We start from the raw sequence: 20,520 nt of genomic DNA, 5'->3' as shown, positions 1-20,520 counted from the left end.
ATACTGATCTTGTATCCTGTGACCTTGCTGAACTTGTTTCCTAGTTCTAGTAGCTGTGTGTGTGTGCACAGATTTCTGTACATTTTCTATATACAGAATCACACCATCTGTGGATAAGGACAGTTTTACTTCTTTTTTCCCCCTAATATAAAGGGCTTCCCTGGTGGCTCAGACGGGGAAGAATCTGCCTGCAATGCAGGAGACCCAGGTTCTATCCCTGGGTCAGGAATATTCCCTGACTCCAGTATTGTCTGGAGAATTCCATGGACAGAGGAACCTGGTGGGCCACAGTCCATTGGGTCACCAAGAGACAGACATGACTGAGCAACTAACACTTTCACTTTTCCAATATAAACGCCTGGCTCCCCACTCCCCCCTACCCCTGCCCCCATCAGTTTTTTAACCTGCACAGGTTAGAAACTACAATACAATGTTGACAGAAGCAAATCTTGCTCACAAATTTAGGGAGAAGGCATTTATAATTGCTCATACTAAAATATGAATTAGTTCCTTGTATTTTGTATGTTTTTCCTATACACTGTTTATCAAGTTGAAGAAATTATCCTTCTACACCTTATTTGCTGAGAAGTTTTGTTTGTTTGTTTTTAAAGATCATGAATGGGAACTGAACTCTGTCCAATGCCTTTTCTGCATCTATCGCAATGATCATATGGTTCTATCTTTGATTTTACCAATATGGTATATGACACTAAGGGATTTTAGAATGTTAATTCAAACTTGCAATCTTAGGATAAATCCCACTTGATCATAACCCTTTTTATATGTTGCTGATGGGCTTGGCTTCCTAATATTAGAAAGATTTTTGTGTTTACAATGATGAGAGATATTGGGCTGCAGTTTTATTTTCTTATGCTGTCTTTGGCTTTGGTATCACGGCAATACTGGCCTCAGAATCTGCTGGGAAGTGTTTCTTCCTCCTTGATTTTCTGGAAATGTTTGTGAAGGCTTTGGGTTAGTTCTTTTTACGTCTGACAAAATTTATCAATGAAGCCAAGATGAGCTGGGCTTTTCTTTGTGGCAGGATTGTTAATTACTAATTCAGCTTCTTGTTAAATGTCCATTCAGACTTTTGATTCTTGAGTCAGTTTTGGTAATTTGTCTATTCCTAGAATGCTTCATCTAAGGTGTCTAATTTGTGGGCACAAAGTATCACTTTAAGTTTTGTAAGCTCAGTACCAAGTCTTCTGTTCATTCCTGATTTTGGTACTTTGTATCTTCTTTGTTTTTTCTTGGTCAGTCCAGTTGCAGGTTTCTCCATCTGTTGATATTTTCAATTAACTAGCTCTTGGTTTTACTGATCTTTTCTGTTTCTATTTCATTGACTTCTACTCTAATCTTTCTTTCTTTCTTTTGTTCACTATGGACCTAGTTTGTTCTTCACTTTCCAGATTCATAAAGTAGAGGTTGAAATTATTGCTCTGAGAGCTCTTTTTGTAATACAGACATTTAAAGCTATACATTTCCTTCTTAGCACAGCTTAGCTGCTCATCATCACATGGATTTTGATAGCTTGTGTTTTCTTTTTTAAATTCAGCTCAAAGTATTTTCTGACTTCCTCTTGTGATCTCTTCTTTGACCCATGGATTACTTAGAAAGCTGTTAATTTTCTATATACCGTTGTTGTTCAGTCACTAAGTCCTATCCGACTCTGCAACCACATGGACTGTAGCCTGCCAGGCTCCTCTGTGCATAGGGTTCTCCAGTCAAGAATACTGCAGTGGGATGCCATTTCCTTCTCTAGAGGATCTTCCTGGACCAGAGATCAAACCTGTGTCTCCTGCATTGGCAGGCAGATTCTTTACCACTGAGCCACCAGGGAAGCCCCCCACCCCCCACCCCCCGCCATGTACTGTACATGGAAAGAAAGATGGAGCCAAGGAGGACACCAAAGATTTAGACTGGAGCAATTGGAAGGATGTAAGTGCTCTCTCAAGTGAGACAGGGACGAGTGCAGGCAGAGTGGACGTGGGGTGAGGATATGGAGAAGGCAACTAGATATGCAAATACTAGTCTTGGGAGCAGTCCAGGTTGCAACACAAAACTGAGGCGTCTTCCGGGTATGTATGGAATTTAAAGTCACAGGACTGAATGAGGTCACCAAAGGTGTGAGCTTAGACAGAAAGGATAAAGTTTACACAGTGAACTCAAAGACGGTTTCATGAAGGAGACAGGTGTTAGGTATGTTAGGACATTAAGAATTTGATCTGGAAAGCACAGAAGTAGAGTCAAGCTTCTATAAAGCCATGGGTCGTACCTGGGACTACCGGTGGCATCAATAACAAGATAACGGTATCAAGAGATCCAGGTCTCCACACACACGTTACAATATAGACATATTAAGCCAGGCTTACTGCATATATGTTTGCTAAAATTGTATCATTAAATTATCCATGTTACTAAAACAAGATCTTTACCCTCACACATCTGTTTTTTTCCTTTACCCATATGCTTCTCTACCATTCACAGCCATTTAATATATATTTCTTCTGAAAACTGTGACATGAAAGGAAAGAAGCAAAACTATTATCCCTCCAACCAGAGAACCAAATAAAAAAACAAAAGAGAATATGCTTATTCCAAAGCAGGTATCTGGATCTCTTTATCTTATAAGTCTGTAAGGGTTTACAACATTCCTTCAAACACTCTGTGTTGAAGAACCAGAAGACAGACACAATAGAGAAGAAAAATGGGTCAAGTGAGGAAACTGCTTTCCAACTGAAATGTGCGATTCAACAGGAAGTATTAGGAAAGACAGTTATCAAATACTGCTCATATATATCAAAGGCAGCTTACTGCTAGCTTACCCTGTTAATAACTAAAGCACTCTAGTAGCAAGGTGACACAGATTTTTATAAAAATGTCGTCTCACTTTTAATAATCTGAATCAGAACTATCACAGAATCCCTTTAAGCAGGCTTAAAATTTTCAGTAATGTTAATTTTCAAACAATGCTTTAAGAAAAACCTGCTGCTGTGGCAGAAAAGAAGTAATCCATGAGATTTCATGAGACTTGCATTTGTCTTGCCGACATGCTCCTGCCTCAGCCGCATTCTGGACGTCAGAGCTAGAATTCGGGGAGTAAAGAGAATTTACTATCAGGTTTTTCAAACAGAAATAACATTTCTCATGAGCACATCAAAGTTGCTTTTCTTTCAGTATACTTTTAGAACCCAAAATGATTCTATTTGGGGCTCTGATCCCATTAGACACAGGTAATTTATGTTAACATGTGATGGATTTTTAAAATTAAAACAGACCAAATGCCACACATCAAAACTGGGGCCCCAAGACCTCTTGGAGAATTGGGAAGGCTGGTGTGCTGCAGTCCATGGGGTCTGAGCAACTGAATTGAAGATCTCTTAGATCTTCAAAGGCAATAAAAATCACTGTGTCCGTTTGAATGAGGAGGAACAACTAAACAGCATGGTCACAGCAATCAGGGAGCCGTGCCCTCTCCAAGGTGCCCTGGTTTCCTCATCTGCTGATGAGAATAAATTAGGTAATAAATTAAGTGCCTGAACTTGGCATATGACAAGCACTCAAAAGACTATAGCTATTATGAAGTCTGGAATCCTTTCTCCACTTATGACTTTATACCCTCAGAGCAAATAGGCTTAGCAAAACAACAGTACTTTGAAATGAAAGACAGCACACTGTTCATCCTATTGCCTCAAAATAGACCTTCACTGCCATCTCTGAAATGCAAAGCTTCAGGAGAGAAAATATTAAAAAAAACAAAAACAAAAACACACAAATCTTAAAAACATGAAAAGAGCAAATTAAAAAAAGGGGGATATGTTATGGGAAAGACAAGTATCAATAAAAAGCAAGAAAAACTCGAGAAATCCTAAAGGCTGAATTCTGAAATCAATGTTCACTAATTTGAGATTTAGTTGAAAGACAACAAGAGAAAACCCCATTTTCTTAGGCCATGCGATCTACATAACCAAAATTCTGCCATCAGAGGTTAAATAGAAGGCATGTGTGTAAGCTAGTTAAATAGCCACATTTAATAACTGTGCTAAAGGAGTACTTAAATTACAAGTCAACATAAACTAATTTCAAGAAAAAGAATTTTCAATATCCTTCTAAAATTCGATCTACTTCAAGAGTCCCCCTAGAGGAGAACAGAAAAATACATCTAATATATGCTAACCAGACATTGTGGATTGGCCAGAATGATCCTATTAATTACAACACTCATTTTTCCAATGGCTAATATCTAATGATAGTCACCCTATCTGTGAAAGGCAAATCAGGAACTATACCTAAAGTTCAAATGTCCATAAGAAATATCACATATTACATCTTTAGAATTTGGTGGCAGCACCCAGAGACCTGAAAAGATAATTGCCCATTCCTACAGATGCCCACGGAAAACACGGTGCACTGAGGACGGTGACGATTTTCTGGAAATACTGAAAATTTGTTTTCTTTTTTTGGTCAATATCCCACATCCATAAAGTTTGCAGTATATCTGGGACTGTTATATAAACTCTGAGTTAAGATTTTTTATGGGGGTGGTACTAAGAAAATTCGATTTCGTTGCGAGTACTCATCATAATTAACAGCAGAACCCTATTATTACATGGCTCATTACATAGTGGGATTTATGCTTGTGAGTCAAATCTCTATACCAGAATCTCAAACAATAAACTCTCCTAAAACTGCTCTATTACGTGCTATCTTTCCCCAACCAGCATTTTAAAAGGACTCACTGTTATGTATTAAATCAAACAGTTTAACATTAGCTTTTTTATTTAATTTAAGGCCTCTCTCAAACATCCCAGGAAGAGCAGTGAGCCCTCTGTGTCTGACCTCTTAGAATTCCTTCTTTCCAACAGCCCCACACCAATCATTTGGTATTGTTTTGTCCTGCTGACTCTTCCTAACACCTTTTCAGTTTGACCCTACCATTATGCTTGTCTAAGCTCGCATCACCTTCCACAGACAACCACAACAGCCATGGTTTTCAGGCTTTCAGTCTCCCCTCCAACCACCCGCTTGATCCAAGTTTCAAATCTACATTTGGTTCAATGTCATGCCCATCAACAACCACCAAAAGTTCCTAACCAAAGAATGGAGATGCTACCCATATAGCCCCTTCTAAACTTCAAACTCAACATGAAAGCTCTACTTACAGCTAGGTCTCAGGGTTCATTTACTCAATAAAAACACTGGGTTTCAGCTGCTATGGTTAGGTACTTGCCGAGATGGTCCCCAAACATGACTTGCCCATTTGTCTCCTTATAGAATATCCCTTCCCTCTATCCAATTGCTACCAGTCTTTCAGGGCCCATTTCAAGTGACGTCCTGCCTGACCACTGTGACCCATGCGTTCCCTCCCTCTTCCGAATAACGGGGCACTCTCTTTCTGCATTCCCAAGTCCCTCTCACTGAAGGACACTATAGGGTGGTACTGAAGGGAAAACAGTGTTTGGTGGTCATGTGAGTGGGAAAGGCTGACAAGGCTGAGGAAGATAAAAATTCCTTCTGCTGCTGGACTTCTCTCATCATTCCATGTGGTAACGTGCAGCTTCACCAAAGGAGACGCACAACACGGCTACGTAATTACACGCCACGATGGACTGTTGTGAACTCAGGAAGCTTCACGACATTTAATTGCTATCTTAGTTTTTCGCTTTGCTGTTTTCACTTGTTTGGTGCCTGTCTCCATCACTAAGGACACCTCAGGGAGGGCAGTGAGAGGTCAGTCTTCGCTGTGGCCACTCAGTAGAAAAGGTATTAAATCTTTGTGGAGTAAAAAATAAATAAATAAATAAATCTTTGTGGAGTAAAGGAAGGACTGACATGAGCAGGCGTGGGCTTTAGAAAGCAGCTCTAACTCTGGCATCAGAGAACCCAGACACGCTATTAAGGCCCTGACTTTGGGCAAATTGTTCAACTTCCACCAGCCTCAGCTTCCCAATCTAGAAAATGAACACAATAACAGTACCTACCTTACAAGCAGCTACTGGGGAATGAAAAACACAAAGTGTATTGGTGGGACACAGACCAGAGGAGAGAGACTAACTACAAAGTTATTCAAATAATCCAAGCTATTTATCCATGGGTGAGGGCTGTGAAGTGGACAGTCTGAGTGTAAATTCTGGCTGCACTTTCTACAAGCTGCAGGATCTTTTTACTTTCTTCTCCGTTCTCCTTTCCTCCTCTGTAAAACAGAATTAAAGCAACCATCTTCTGTGAGTGTTATGAGGATTAAATAAGATAGTAATGTCACATCCTTGGCACACTATCCCAGAATAAATGCTCAAATGTTAGCTGTATCTGTTTGAAAATTACTTTAACACGGAGACCTGGCTACCTGAGAGGATGCTTCCTAAACCCCAACACACACACACATGCACACTTCTCCACCGTCCTCAGTAACTCCAATGTATTTGCTCCCACAACCATCACTCCTTTCCCTCACCTACCCTCAAAACCTCATTTAAAACATCAGCCTCCAGAAGAGCGAAGCCTATTGCTGTAAATTCCCTTCCTACATACTCTTTCCCCTCCCCCTCTGCAGGTCATATATAGTGTGAGAAAACACAAGGTAATCAAAGGAGTAATTCCACTTCCCCTCCCATTCCTGATGTTAACATCTGTTCACAGCAGCAAAGGTTGGGGAGGTGATAAGTTTTGCCTCTGCTGCAATTTGCCTGTTTCAGACCTTAACTTTAATTCCTGGGCACTATCTTAAATTATCAATTTATTAAGAGAAAAATTAAAGAGAAATTATCTTTGGTAATAAAAAATAAAATATGTCTTTGCCAGGCTCAACCCAAAAAACTGATTTTAGTTGTGAGAAATTTTATCCTTAATAAGCTCGACTGTACACATAAAATGAATCTAGCAGAGCACACACTCCCAATATGAACTCCAACACTAGCCAGCCTGCCCATTAGTAAGAGACTCAGCCCATTAGTAAGAGACTCAGCCACAGGCAGGGGTTATCCTGCTACTGAGAACAGTTTGACTTGATATTGTGAAACTGCAGGTTTGCATTTCAGGCCTTCGGAGGTAGGACATTACAAAGATATAAGTGTAATAATTTCTAAAACATTCTGAAGAAAGAATACAGAGAAAGTCTTTAGATTAAAGGGAAAAAAAGCACTGTCCAGGTGTTTGTATTCCAGGGGATCACAGGGGATCATCTGCATTTATACAAATAGATGATGTTCACAGAAAATACCCTAACATTGCAATAAAGATAAGCTGACATGTCTGTGTACTCTTCCATTTTCATATTTTTCTACAAAAATTGTTTTTAAAGTTTTGTGTCAAAAAAGGTTTATGAGGAAGTAGAGTGGGGTCTGAGCCACAAGGGACCAGTCTAGCCCGCAGGTTCTCTTCTCTGGAGGACTGACTCCATGGGACTCCCTCCTCTGGGCCCTGTGTGCAGGACCCAGCAATCCCATGTGTCTTTGGGCAGGTGGTTCCCCAGCAGGAAAGAAGTACCATGAGAAAGAGGCAAACCAGGAGAGGGAGACCCTGGGATGGACAACCTGCTGCTCACTTCCCACAGCAAACGCTGAAAGTCACTCGCCTAGAAGAGACCGATTTCTGAAGCTGCACTCTTGCCCACCCTTGACCATCACTACATCTTAGAAAACCAAAGCCCCAAAGCAGGGCTGGGACTCAGAGAGCCACACTGAATATTAAGAGTTCAAAACAGCAGTGAGCATGGCTTTCCCAAGGCCATCCCTTCTGTTGTGGTTTGCAGCCATGGAGGGCTCAGGAGGGCGCGAACCGCTGTCTGCGCTGCAGCAGGGATGTTTTCTGGCTGGATGCCCAGATTGTCTAGCCCTGCACACAGCTCTACAGGCTTCTGAGGGCTACAGAGGAAGAGTGCGTTCTTAACAAACAGCTCGCCAGCCCTGCAACAGCTTCTTCACTCTCTGAAAGCATCTGTAGCCAAGAAGAGAGTTCACTTTTAAACTCCAAAAATGGCACAAAGGGTCTGAGTTTTCACCATGCTTTTAACACACATATCTTTCTCATGTCCCAGTTGGAGAAGTCAAAAATTCATATTTCACTTTTCATTAAATTTTAAGTTACAGTTCAAATACATACTTTGCACAACAGAAAAGCTACAGGATTACTTTAATCAAGTTGTTCAAACAAGTTCACTGGGCAAGAATTACACATTTTCTGGTTTCAATGTCATACATACAATCTCTACATAAGGTTTTATAGTTATTTCTGATAACAAGCAACCTTTAAATTTTTAAGTAATTATATTCCTGAAGAGAGCTGTGTATAAGTTACCTGGTTCTTTAAATGTTTATGATTGAGAACATCTTAAATAAAGCTTATTGTATATTATTTTGCAAAGGAAAGAACACTCTTCTCATGAGTGCACAATTATTTAAAAGCTAATTTGCTCAACTCAATACTCTGTAATAACCTATATGAGAACAGAATCTAAAAAAGAGTGGATATATATACAAACACACACACACACTCACATACACAACTGATTCACTTTGCTGTATAGCAGAAACTAACACAATACTGTAAATCAAGTATACTCCAACAAAAATTTAAAAACTGATAAAGTTAATTTGTAAAAATGTAACTAGTCATGATTAAACTGGCTTAAAGCAAGAAAACCTGGAAAATGTCCTAAAAAAAAAAAAAAAGCTGGTCGCTGGTTCTCATTTGATATTCTTCTTGCTTTACTCAAATATATGACATCTTCAGACAAAGTTATTGAGATATTAACTGTCCTAATTAGGCAAATAAAATCTAGTCACCTTCACTATGAAGCCAGTTATCAGACAAATAAACCATGGCTTCAATACTTTTTGAAAAGATTTCCTTACATCAAAAACATCAGAAGACCCTCTGAAATAAAGCTGGAATAAAAGGTAAAACCCATTTAATTTCTCAAAATCAGCAGTAAGAAGCCAAAACAGTTTCAGTCAAAGAAAAAGAAAAGCAAAACAAACAGAAACAAAGTTACCTGGTTCTTCCCCTTACAACCTTCCAGGCACTGCCTGGTCAGGGCCCCACCTCCTGCTCCCTCAGCTTACCATCTTCCAAGGCCTTTTATAAACCTGCCCCTTGTCACCTCTGTGTTTCTCATGCTTTCCACACAGGCTTCAGTTGCTCTGGCTAAGTAATCTTTGCTTACTCCAGTCCCAAATCTTAATTAATTCATATGCTATTCTGATATATAGAACAGCCTCAGACTTCATAGCCAATCTATTTTCTTTCTTATAAAATCTTCTCAGATATCATCTTTACACAATAAACCTGGACTCAGAGGTAAATATTACCGAAAACATATGCATACAATCTCACGGATCTAATTCCTACTGGGGAAGGTTAAAAAAACAAACCATAAAATAGTCTTTAAAATGGCTCTAATTCTCTAAATGTTAAGTTGTTAAAGAAGTTATATGATGTCATAGACATTCTATATGCTCAAATCAAATAACAGAGAAATAGACTTTCACTAGTAATCTCTCTCTTTTGGATTTAAAATTAGCATCACATTCTTGAGTCAACCAATAGTAAGTTTACATTCAGGACCTTATCACCCCCATTTGGAGTTTGGGAAGTAATGCAAACACCCATTCTCAACTAGTACTATAGGAATTTTACCTTCCATTTCTTTCCAACTGAAAGCTCTCTTCACTAAGGAAAAAGGCTGCCCCCCCTCCAGCCCTGACCTCCTCCTCCTCCAGCATGGTTTTGGAAGTGAGCCAGATGACAGCATTTGGAAAAGCACACATTTATCTCAGTAAAGCTGGCTGTTTAACAAAAAGGTGGAGGAGGTGAGAAATACTGTAATTTAAAGTTTCCTATATCCCCCCTACCCATGGTTCAGTTATATTTTAATCACTGAGAATCAAATGAAACAGTTCGCTCCACTTTCCCTCATAATCAGCACTCTCAGACAACTATTTGTTCCAGAACTCCTAAGCCAACTAAGTATAAACATAAACCTGTTACAAAATAATCTTTGTCAAAGTGTTACAACATATGCCACTTGAAACACAGCAACAACAATAAACACTGTAGGGAGGAAAACCTAAAATCAACACTTGCGTGTAACCCGAGTTACTACTAAAATATTTAAATGCTAGAACCAGGACGAAATAGTTTAGGATTAAGTCTTATTATAGCCTCAGTATCAACTTTTATTTAATTTCATATCTTAATAGTAAATCAGATGTACAAGACAATAAGGTCTTTGATTTGAACAATAAGTATGAAAGATAAGAATTGGGCTTTTCAAACTAGATCCACATAATAAAATCAGGTCTGAACATATACATACATGTATACATACATACATACACATACACACACGTATATCTGGGATTCGGATCCTTTCTACTTCTTAATGAAGAACTAGTGCTAGCTTGAAGAAATTATTTTACATCACAATAAGTATAATTTAACTAAAACAATACTTTTACTATCACCACGTTCTGGGCTATCAATTTCTATTGATCCAGTGTGCGAAAGACAAAAGGATTCTAAAACCTCTATTCTTATGAAAACACAAATATTAAAAACTTTCTATAGGAGAAAACTCTTTCAGTATTGGTGAACAAAGTAATGACTAATCAGACAATTATCATCTGTTTAAATACCAATAAAAAATTAATTCGGATAATATAACTGGGCTAGTTGCTCTTAAAACCTCAGTTTGCATCATTTCTCCCAACAAAGCATCATAGGTGTGCCACATTGAAAGGTGTTCAAAGACCTTCACCACTTCCGTGATTCTGGAATAAATTTCTTCAAGGTGCCCTCTGCCAACCAAGTTCATCTGGTCTGGAGCTAAATTTTATCCTTTATTCTTTCACATACTATTGAAGGAAGTATGGAGTCCATGCACAGAATGGCTGCACCCCCTACACATTTCAAACTGGCCACCGCTGTCTTCTAAGATCACTCAAGCCACATTTCCAGTGTCTCAACTCATCCCCATAGTTACTCAATTCTAAATGTAGGAAATAACTTGCATAAAATAAGCCTCCTGCGGGGTCAAATTACACTCAGAGACGTAGCAGTCTCTACACAGCGATCATCAAACTGACCACCTACACCGCAGGACACCGCAGTGAACACCAGATTCAGGAGAAAACACGATCCTCAGCAACACAATGGATTAAACCAGCCAGACGCCTCCAACTTGCAACTAACTCCTTAAATACGCTTAAGTTGGACATCTACAGAGCACCATTTTGAGTTCAGAATCTGCAGTTCATGCCTAAACATAACCGAGTAGACCACGCAAATGGAGGTTTGATCTGACAGAGGTAGAGGTTCGAGACAGTTGCACTCATTTCGCTGAATCCCGGAGACAAGTCGAGCGCCCAGCACCGCTAGAGGTGCGGCCGGGATCTGCGGTTCCTCCGCCCCCGCCCCGCGACGTGGAGGCAGCAATCCTGCATCTTCCGTGAGATTCCCAAAGCTGAGTGTAACCTGCAAGCGAAAGATTCTCCACCGAGTTAACGCGCTGGGAACCCTTGGATCGGCATCTGCACATTTAACAGACACGAATCTATTAACGAATCTCATCCACGAGGCAAAGGTGCAGACGAGGCCACGCAGGAGCGGAGGTGGCCCCCGAGGTGCTCCGGTTCCGCGCTCCCAGAGCCGGGCAGCTGCGGTTCGGCTCCCGTCCCTCATGCGCATCGCCCTGCAGCCTGCAGCGCCGCGAGCAGCCCACCTGATTCCAGACCCGCGGGAGGCCAAGGGGCTCCTCCATGCTAGCAGAAGCACGCCCGCGCTTGCTCTTACCGCCCCCCCCCCCAAACAACAGTGGGAGAGGCCCCACACCGAAAACGCCTGGGTTCGTGCATGCCATCAGAAATGCAAAACCCGCGCGGGTGACTGCTCCCGGAGAACCAATTCCACCAACGCATCGTTTTACGCACACCACACACGCAACTGCCGTGCGGACCGCACCGGGCACCGCGAGCCTCTCGCCCCCCGCGCGCCCGCACCCGGGCCCCGCGCCGCCAGCAGTTCCTCCCGCCGCCCCGTGCTGCGCATCCTTCCCGCCGGGACCCGCGGCGACCCCTCGCGCTCCGGGCCCGGCCGAACAAAGGCGACGCCAACAGCTCCGCCGGCTGCGGCGACTCGGAGGCCCGGCCCGCGCTCACCTGGGCTCCGTCCCCGGCGGCGGCGGCGGCGGCTCCTCGGAGGGGCTCCGGCGGCGCGGGCCTGGCGGCGACGGCAAAAACCACTCGGACGGCCGCCCCGGGGCCTGCGGGGCGCTCGGGCGGTGGGGGCCCGCTCAGCGCCGGCGCCGCGGGCTCAAGTCCCGGAGCGGGCGGCGGCGGCGGCGGCGCGGGCGGGTGGGCGGCGACGCGTCCCGGCGGGTCCAGGTCCGGCCCCGGCGACGCCGCGACGCGCCCTCCTCCTCGCGCCCGCAGGCGGGACGGCGGCTCCGGCGCGGCCCGCGATCCGAGGCGGCGGGGGCTGAGCTCTGCGCTCTGCGCTCTGCGCTCGACCGGCTCCGCTCCCTTCGCCTCCGGCTCGGGCGGGCCCGCGGCGGCGGCGGCGGCGGCTGGAGCGCGGCGGGCGCGGGGACGACCCTGTCAGGGGCGGTGGGGGCGGCCGGGGCGACGCTCAGGGCTGCGGGGCGGCGGGGCCGGCGGCGGCGGCTGCGGCTCCCGGGGCCGTCGCGCTGAGGTGCGGAGCTGCCACCGCGGCCATCTTGTTGCTCTAACTGACAAGAACCCCCCTCCCCCCGCTTCAGCCAGACGGGGCGCTCGCGCCCCCTTCCCCGCCCCGCCTTGGCCTCCAACAGGAAGTCGTCCCGGCCCCTGGCACGTGACTTCACCGTATCTGCATACCGGAGGGCCAACTGACCAATCGGCACTCTGAACACGAGCTCCGCCCCCGCGCGCCCCTCCCCGGCCCATTGGCTAGTTCCAGCCAAGCCACACCCCCTTCTCCCCCCCTTAATACCCGCCCGAGCTGTCTTTTCACAGACCGCGCGGGGAGCGCGCCAGGGTGCGATCGGGTACGCGCTCCGCTTCGTCGTGCGCGGGCGCGTGGGAGTCCCTAGGGCTCGCGGTTTCCTTGGGGTGCGTGGAAACTCACGCAGCTTCCTTCTTCGTCTGAGGGTGCTGCGACACCGCATTAGTGCACTCAGCCCCGGGGTGAGGGCCCGGCCGCGCGCGTCCGCTTGGTTCCCCTAGCCGGCCCCCAGCGGCTCCCGAGCCAGGGTTTTGCGCGGTATTTTCACTCGGCGGCGCTGGCCCTGTATTGCAGCGGAGCTCGGCGGCCGCACTGGCGCGCGTCCCGCCCGCGCCGTGCACACGCCCTGCACCTCCCCACCGTGCACACACACGTACACGCGCCGGCCTGGGCCCGGGAGCATCCTGCTCGCTGCGCGCCTCCCAGCCGTCCCCCAGTGCACAACCGCTCCCCCGGGAGCGCCCTGCTGCGAGCCAAACAAGCCTCGCTGTGTAACCGCCCCCGGGAGACATCCCGTTCCCGGGAGCGCGAGTATCCTGCCCCGACCCGGCAAACTGCTGTTGGGCCGAACCCCGGACGCTCCGGCTCCCGCACCCCACGGTTCCTTCTCGGCGCTCTGCACCCGGTAGCGGTCCTCCATTCCGCCGCTCTTCCCATACACACTAGTCATTAATCGTGGGTAAGATCAGCAGCGATGTGCAATTTAAAAGTCCCCTTTTAGCTTTCGGTTCAAGTCACGAGAAAATATTGAAACCAAGATTTCTCTCCATTTTCATGAAGCGTGGTGGAAGCAGGCCAGCTTTCCGCTTTGTGCAGTGGAGGCTCAGCGGTGCTACTTGAAAGTTGTTCGTGTTGGAGGCCATTCCCTGTCTACGTGTCCCCATCTTGAACAGCAGATAATGACACGCTACTTGAGCAGTGCAATTTTGTTACCGCAAGAGTCTTGCCTTGAAACGTCCGTGGATGAAAGAGACACAACAAATTCCCCTCTCTCCTTTCCCTTCGGGGTCCCGTGAGCTCGGCGCACTCCTTTCTTCTTACTGCCATATTTTAAGCTCCCGGGTAGTCAGAGTCACAAACCGCGCTCTAAAATCTTCAAGTGTCTGTGCTGGGTACTTCCCCTGCTGAAAACCCACATCACTCAGAAGACTCTGATGTCAGCCCGAGTTGACATAGAGACTTCTGCCTTATCCATTCAGCGTTTTATTTACGTTAATTTTATTCTTGACTTCGGAGGAACCTTCATCCTTTGTAGTTCTCAAAGATAAAGGTATCACATGCTCCAGGAGGGAGCGCAAAATAATAATATCTTCAAAATATTTGGCATCCGCTAAGATTGCTAAATCAATGAGGAATTCAGATACCTCAGTGAACCCATCATTGCAATAAGCAGAACTTCTGCTTTTGGAAAATGAACCAAAATAGAATGATTTAATTTTTATCCTTGATGTTGAATTTCTGATTGTAACCTCTCAACTTTTCTCCATCTTTTTCTTTTTACTGTCCCCCTCAATCAGCTAAACCACACAAAATAATTGTCCTCTCTTGTTACACTGTAAACACCTGGAGAAAAGGCCACACTTACATTGATCATAGTTTCTGACCCCAAAATTAGACTCATGTGGGTCTGTAACAGTAGAATTCTCAAAATTAGGACTGATCCAGGAACATTGCGGTAGATGACAGCCATGCGTGTGGAGACTTCAGTGTCACTTCTCAGTGGCTATTTGGGCTGAATAAAGTCTGAGCAACCCCCAGGCAAAGTTGTAAAATGAGTCAGTGCATATTTGGGGTCTGTCATCCCTTTATCAGCCCTGCCACTACAACCTCATAACTAAGGTATGGGTTGCAATCTATAAAAATGGGCAACCCCCATAGAATTACATGTAAAAAGATTAAATATTAAGTGTCGCTCTTAAGTTAAAAAGTCGAGTAGTTAAGGACAGGTGGAGAAGACCTAGCTGGATGCATCTGCGAGAATATAAGAGGCAGGCCTGGGATAAGTGTGTGGAAGGTTTGGAGACGAATTTCCATTCCATTCAAAGAAGAATCATAAGAGTTGTTCATAGAAACTCTAGCTTGAAATGTAACAAGGTCTGTATCTGGTTTAAGCAGAAATCAGGGTGATCACATCCTCATCTCCGTGGATATTACAGAATAAATGATTGCATGGGGCATAAGGTTGAATTAGCTCGTATGTACATACATACATACTCTGTCATGTTCCACACTCTGCAACCCCATGAAATGTAGCCTGCCAGGTTCCTCTGTCCATGGAATTCTCCAGGCAAGAATGCTGGAGTGGGTTGCCATTTCCTTCTCCAGGGGATCTTTCTGACCCAGGGATCAAACCTGTGTCTCTTTCATTGGCAGGAAGATTCTTTACCACTTGAGCCACCTGGGTGAATTAGTTCAGCGGTTCCCAAAGTGCGCTTCCTGGACCAGCAGCATCGACATCACCTGGGAGCTTGTTAGAAATGCAACTTCTTGAACCCCATTGGCAGGTCTACTGAGTCAGAAACTTGGGGGGGGGGCATCAAGGTATCTGCATCTTTTTAAAAAATATATTTATTTATATATGGCTCCATCGGTCTTAGTTGCAGCATGTGGGATCTTTCGTTGCAGTACATGGGGCTTCTCTCTAGTAGTGACAAGCAGGCTTAGTTGCCCCGAGGCACAAAGGATCTTAGTTCCCAGCCAGGGATCAAACCAGCATCCCCTGCATTGCAAGGCGGATCTTTAACCCCTGGACCACCAGGGAAGTCCCATAGGTATCTGCATCTTAATAAGCCCTCCAGGTGATTTTGATGCATGCTAAAATTTGAGAATAAAAAACTAATCATAAAGGACACCTTTTCTCAGAGTCCTATTTGCCTGTGATACTTGCTTCCCCTTCACTCCCAGCTACTTCTGACCACACAAGACTGCTTTACTTCCTCCTGAAGCCCCTCCTTCCCTCCTTCTACCACCATTGATTCTGCAAGTAGAATTTGAATCCTAACAGTGGACTCTAAAATCGAAAAGCTTCAAGACTCCAACAACTGATCGCTTTCAGTGAAAATGTAAGGGAGCAGGACTGCTTGTCACCAAGCAGATAGCTACCGACTTGGCCATAAAAAATGTGATGATTGGGACTTCCCTGGTGGTCCTGTGGTTAAGACTCCATGCCTCTGATGCAGGTTCAGTCCCTGGTAGGAGAACTAAGATCCCACATGCCACATGGCACAGCCAAAAAAAAAAAAAAAAAGTGATGAGCTTAAAGCCTTTCAGACAGGATGGTGTATTGGTTCTCAAACTCTGTTCATAAGAATCACCACAGTAGCTTGTTTAAAACACAGACTCATCTGGGTCTAAGGTGAGGCCTGTGAAGTTGCATATTTAACCAGCTCCCGAGTGGTTCTGGTGCAATCATCCTCCCACTTCAACTGAGGAAAATACTGGAGTGGAGACAAAAATCTTAAGATGTGAGCCAGGCTGAACCTCAGTGCCGCTGTCACTGGTTGTTTGACCTTAGACAGTTTCCCAGGCCTCGTGCTTCTCCTTTGTACTCCTCCGAGTTAGACATTCTCGTTGAACGATGACTGAACCTGAGTTAGGTGTCAGGCAGTGGACTGGGTGCTGGGGATTTAAAGCTGAAAGCCTTGACTTATGATTACAGTATGTACATGGTGCTGAAGAGGGCAGGAAGGGAGATCCAGGTCATTCTGGAGGGCTCGGAAAGACCACCAGGAGGTCTCGAAGGATGCAAGGGGAGCCACAGTTAGACGGCTGCAATGGTCAAGAGCTAATGAGAGGGCACTGAAGTCACAGGGAACAGCCAGGAGAAAGGAGACAGAAGAGAGCACCTTCTCTTGTTCAGGGGACTGCAAAATGTCAGCAGAGTCGTAACAGCTCACATGGAAGGAGAAGTGGGAGAGGTGAGCAGGGGCCGGATCATAAGGAGCAGCTCACGTCACATTGAGGGCATATGGACTTTTTCCTGAAGGCCTTTGAGTGCTTCTAAACCTTATTGTACCTGGCTGTCCTAGAGATCTCTTTGGGAACATTGTGGATGACAGGGAGAAGAAGGATAAGACAGGGAAGAGGAGGCAGAGGTTGATGGCAAAGTCACGCAGCAGGGAGATGAGAAACTGTGGAAGGAAGTAGAGTGACCCTAGAGGCCGAACAGAAAGGATCCCTTTGAAAGAGAACTGAATTCATTAGTTAGTTTGCACTGGGTCTTTGTTGTGGTGCCAGGGCTTTTCTCTGGTTGTGGCACACAGGCTTAGTTGCCCCATGGCACGTGGGATCTTAGTTCCCCGACCAGGGGTCGAACCCACGCCCCTGCATTGGAAGGCAGATTCTTTAACCACTGGACCACCAGAGAAGTCCCTGAAAGATAATTTTAACTGCAGGAGACTCTGGGGGACTTAGGGACTGATCGATAGAGGTGGGACTTTGGGAAACAAGGGTTAAGTCTGGTTGGGTCTATTTGGCATTGGAGGCACTAGGGGACAGCTAGTGGCGTGGTCAGATCTGCAAGTAAGGAGAAATGTCTGGGCTGGAGAAATCTTTCTGGGGTGGTCTGCATAGTGGTGGATGTTGAAGGTAGGGCATAGATGACTAGCTGGGGGTTTTGGTTAGGAGGCAAGATAAGAAGGCTGAGTGCTGAGCCTGAGCGACACCAAGGAGGAGATGAAAAGCCCTAAAGGAGTTTGAGGATGGACTACCCAAGATTCAGAATCCTGTGCAACTGAAGAGACCAGGAGGGGAAGGACTGGGTATTCAATGGTGTGGCAGTGAGGCCCACATGGTAAGGACAGGAAGCATCTATCAAACTGGGCAACCATGAGGTCATTTTGTCTTTAGCAGAGGTGGTGGGGAGCCAGGGGCAACAGGCTGGAGAGTGAACAGGAGGGGTGAGCACATGGTTGAATTGTGCCCCCACCCCAACCCACTCCCTGCCATGGGCTTCCCTGGTGGCTCAGTGGTAAAGAATCTGCCTGCAATGCAGGAAACACAAGAGACATGGGTTTGATCCATGGGTCGGGAAGATCCCCTGGAGAAGGAAATGGTCAATCACTCCAGTATTCTTGCCTGAGAAATCCCATGGACAGAGGAGCCTGGCAGGCCACAGTCCATGGAGTCCCAAAAGAGTTGGACATGACCTCAGTTCAGTTCAGCCACTCAGTCGTGTTTGACTCTTTGAGACCCCATGAACCACAGCAAGCCAGGCCTCTCTGTCCATCACCAACTCCCAGAGTCCACCCAAACCCATGTCCATCGAGTCGGTGATGCCATCCAACCATCTCATCCTCTGTCATCCCCTTCTCCTCCTGCCCTCAATCTTTCCCAGCATCAGGGTCTTTTCCAATGAGTCAGCTCTTCACATCAGGTGGCCAAAGTATTCGAGTTTCAGCTTCAACATCAGTCCTTCCAATGAACACCCAGGACTGATCTCCTTTAGGATGGACTGGTTGGATCTCCTTGCAGTCCAAGGGACTCTCAAGAGTCTTCTCCAGCACCCCAGTTCAAAAGCATCAATTCTTCAGCAGAGGAGCCTGGCAAGCCACAGTCCATGGAGTCACAAAAGAGTTGGACATGACTTAGTGAGTTAAAAAAACAAAACAAAACAAAACTAACATAGCAATTGTTCAAGTAGTACACAGGTTGTCTTAGAAGGTTAGAAGGAAACCAAGCTGGAAAGATATGAGAGCATGGCGAGCTACCAGACTAGGGAATTAGAACTTGACTAGTGTGTTGGTGAGCTGCTGAAGGTTTCAGGCAGGGAATATGAGCAAAGCTATACGAGGGGCTGGTTATGCAGGCAGGACCATTGTAGCATGGATCATAGTGGGAGCCACGACAGTCTAAGCCATCAGTCATTCATTCATCCACTCATGTATTCTAGTTAATGCTTGTCTTCCCTGCTAGACAGCACTTTCCATGATGGCAGAGACTGCTTGCTTTTTCTGCTCACTACCCTGTCCCAGCACCCACACAGTGTGGGGCTCACTGCAGGTGCTTACTAACTGCTTGTGGAAGGAGGAAGAGACAGACATCAGTCATGTAGAGATAAGTAGGGTGATGTCCATGCTGAAAGAGCTGGAGGCATTTTGGAGAGAGACATGAACTTGGCCACTAATTAGAGTGCAGGAGATTGGGGGTGTGGAGGGCAGGAGTCAATGTGACTCAGATGATGAGCTGGGCAATTGAAAAGAAGGGTGGTCCCAGGGGCAGGAATAGGAGGGTCTGAGGAGGGTCAGTCAACATTCAGATGACAATTCATCTTTAGTAATATTTGAACCATGAAATTAAAAGACGCTTATTCCTTGGAAGAAAAGTTATGACCAACCTAGACAGCATATTAAAAAGCAGAGACATTACTTTGCCAACAAAGGTCCGTCTAGTCAAGGCTATGGTTTTTCTAGTGGTCACATATGGATGTGAGAGTTGGACTATAAAGAAAGCTGAGCACCGAAGAATTGATGCTTTTGAACTGTGGTGTTGAACAAGACTCTTAAGAGTCCCTTGGACTGCAAGGAGATCCAACCAGTCCATCCTAAAGGAGATCAGTCCTGGGTGTTCATTGGAAGGACTGATGTTGAAGCTGAAACTCGAATACTTTGGCCACCTGATGTGAAGAGCTGACTCATTGGAAAAGACCCTGATGCTGGGAAAGATTGAGGGCAGGAGGAGAAGGGGATGACAGAGGATGAGATGGTTGGATGGCATCACCGACTCGATGGACATGGGTTTGGGTGGACTCTGGGAGTTGGTGATGGACAGAGAGGCCTGGCTTGCTGTGGTTCATGGGGTCTCAAAGAGTCAGACATGACCAAGTGACTGAACTGAACTGAACTGAATATTTGAGTAAACGCATCACCAACAACATTCAGTCTGTTGTAAAAGCAAACCAACGGAGTCTCAACACCATTTCAATCAAGCTTTTGTCCCGCTTTGTTATCCCAGTGGTGTGGCCGCAAGTTCAGATGTCTGCTCTGCTCTGACATTGGGGCTGGATTCCCACTGATTTCCTTTGGGGCATTAATTAAGAGTCCAGCCATTTCCACAACCATGTCAGCTGGTTCACAGCTTACCCCCAGTGCATGGCACATAACAAGTGCTCAATAAACATTTGTTGTTTGAATGAAATGGTTTTCTGACCCAGGCATTTATTGGTTTCCCTCTGCCCATGGGTGGCAGGGGAGCCAACATCCAGAGACGACACTGCAGAGTGGGTGAGTGCCAGGGGAACAAGGCAAGGATTGGCGCTCTGGGCTTAGAGTTCCATGAATGTAAAGGCGGGGAAGCCAGTTTGAGCAGAAGCAGAGCTCCCTGGGCAGTTCGGGTAAAGGAAACAAGTCTGACCTCAGACACTCAGCTGCTGTTAAAATCAACAGGATGAATAATTAGAAGAGTGAAGCCAGAGAGAAACTCACAAGCTGTTGCAGCTGCCCAAACCATGGTTTTCGATCAATTGATAGAGTGAGAGTGAGGGCAGGTTTACCTGGAGCTGGTCACTGTGTGAGCCGTCTGCTGTGTAGTGAGGGCGCTCCCCTC

General features: G+C 45.7%; 1 protein-coding gene across 1 annotated transcript; it reads right to left on the bottom strand.

The window, feature by feature from the left end:
- Nucleotides 1–1,859: 1,859 nt before the first annotated feature.
- LOC122424706 (transcription initiation factor TFIID subunit 4-like) lies at nt 1,860–13,141 on the bottom strand. The gene is made up of 3 exons (XM_043442806.1): nt 12,992–13,141; nt 12,156–12,590; nt 1,860–11,472 (listed from the first exon to the last, which is right to left on the bottom strand). The coding sequence occupies exons 1-3, from the start codon at nt 13,139–13,141 to the stop codon at nt 11,194–11,196; spliced, it is 864 nt and encodes a 287-aa protein (XP_043298741.1). The 3' UTR covers nt 1,860–11,193.
- Between the last annotated feature and the right edge of the window lie 7,379 nt (nt 13,142–20,520).

The sequence above is a fragment of the Cervus canadensis genome, chromosome 1, assembly GCF_019320065.1.
Source record: "Cervus canadensis isolate Bull #8, Minnesota chromosome 1, ASM1932006v1, whole genome shotgun sequence".
Taxonomy (NCBI): domain Eukaryota; kingdom Metazoa; phylum Chordata; class Mammalia; order Artiodactyla; family Cervidae; genus Cervus; species Cervus canadensis.
The sequence above is the reverse complement of the archived record's forward strand: the minus strand, read 5'-3'. Positions and strand labels throughout refer to the sequence as shown.

Coding starts and splice junctions, on each gene's coding strand:
- LOC122424706 (XM_043442806.1), bottom strand. CDS start 13,141: ATGCGGTGTCGCAGCACCCTCAGACGAAGAAGGAAGCTGCGTGAGTTT. Junction 12,591..12,991: donor CCTGGCGCGCTCCCCGCGCG/GTCTGTGAAAAG, acceptor CGCCCCTGACAG/GGTCGTCCCCGCGCCCGCCG. Junction 11,473..12,155: donor CCGCCGGGGACGGAGCCCAG/GTGAGCGCGGGC, acceptor TTTCGCTTGCAG/GTTACACTCAGCTTTGGGAA.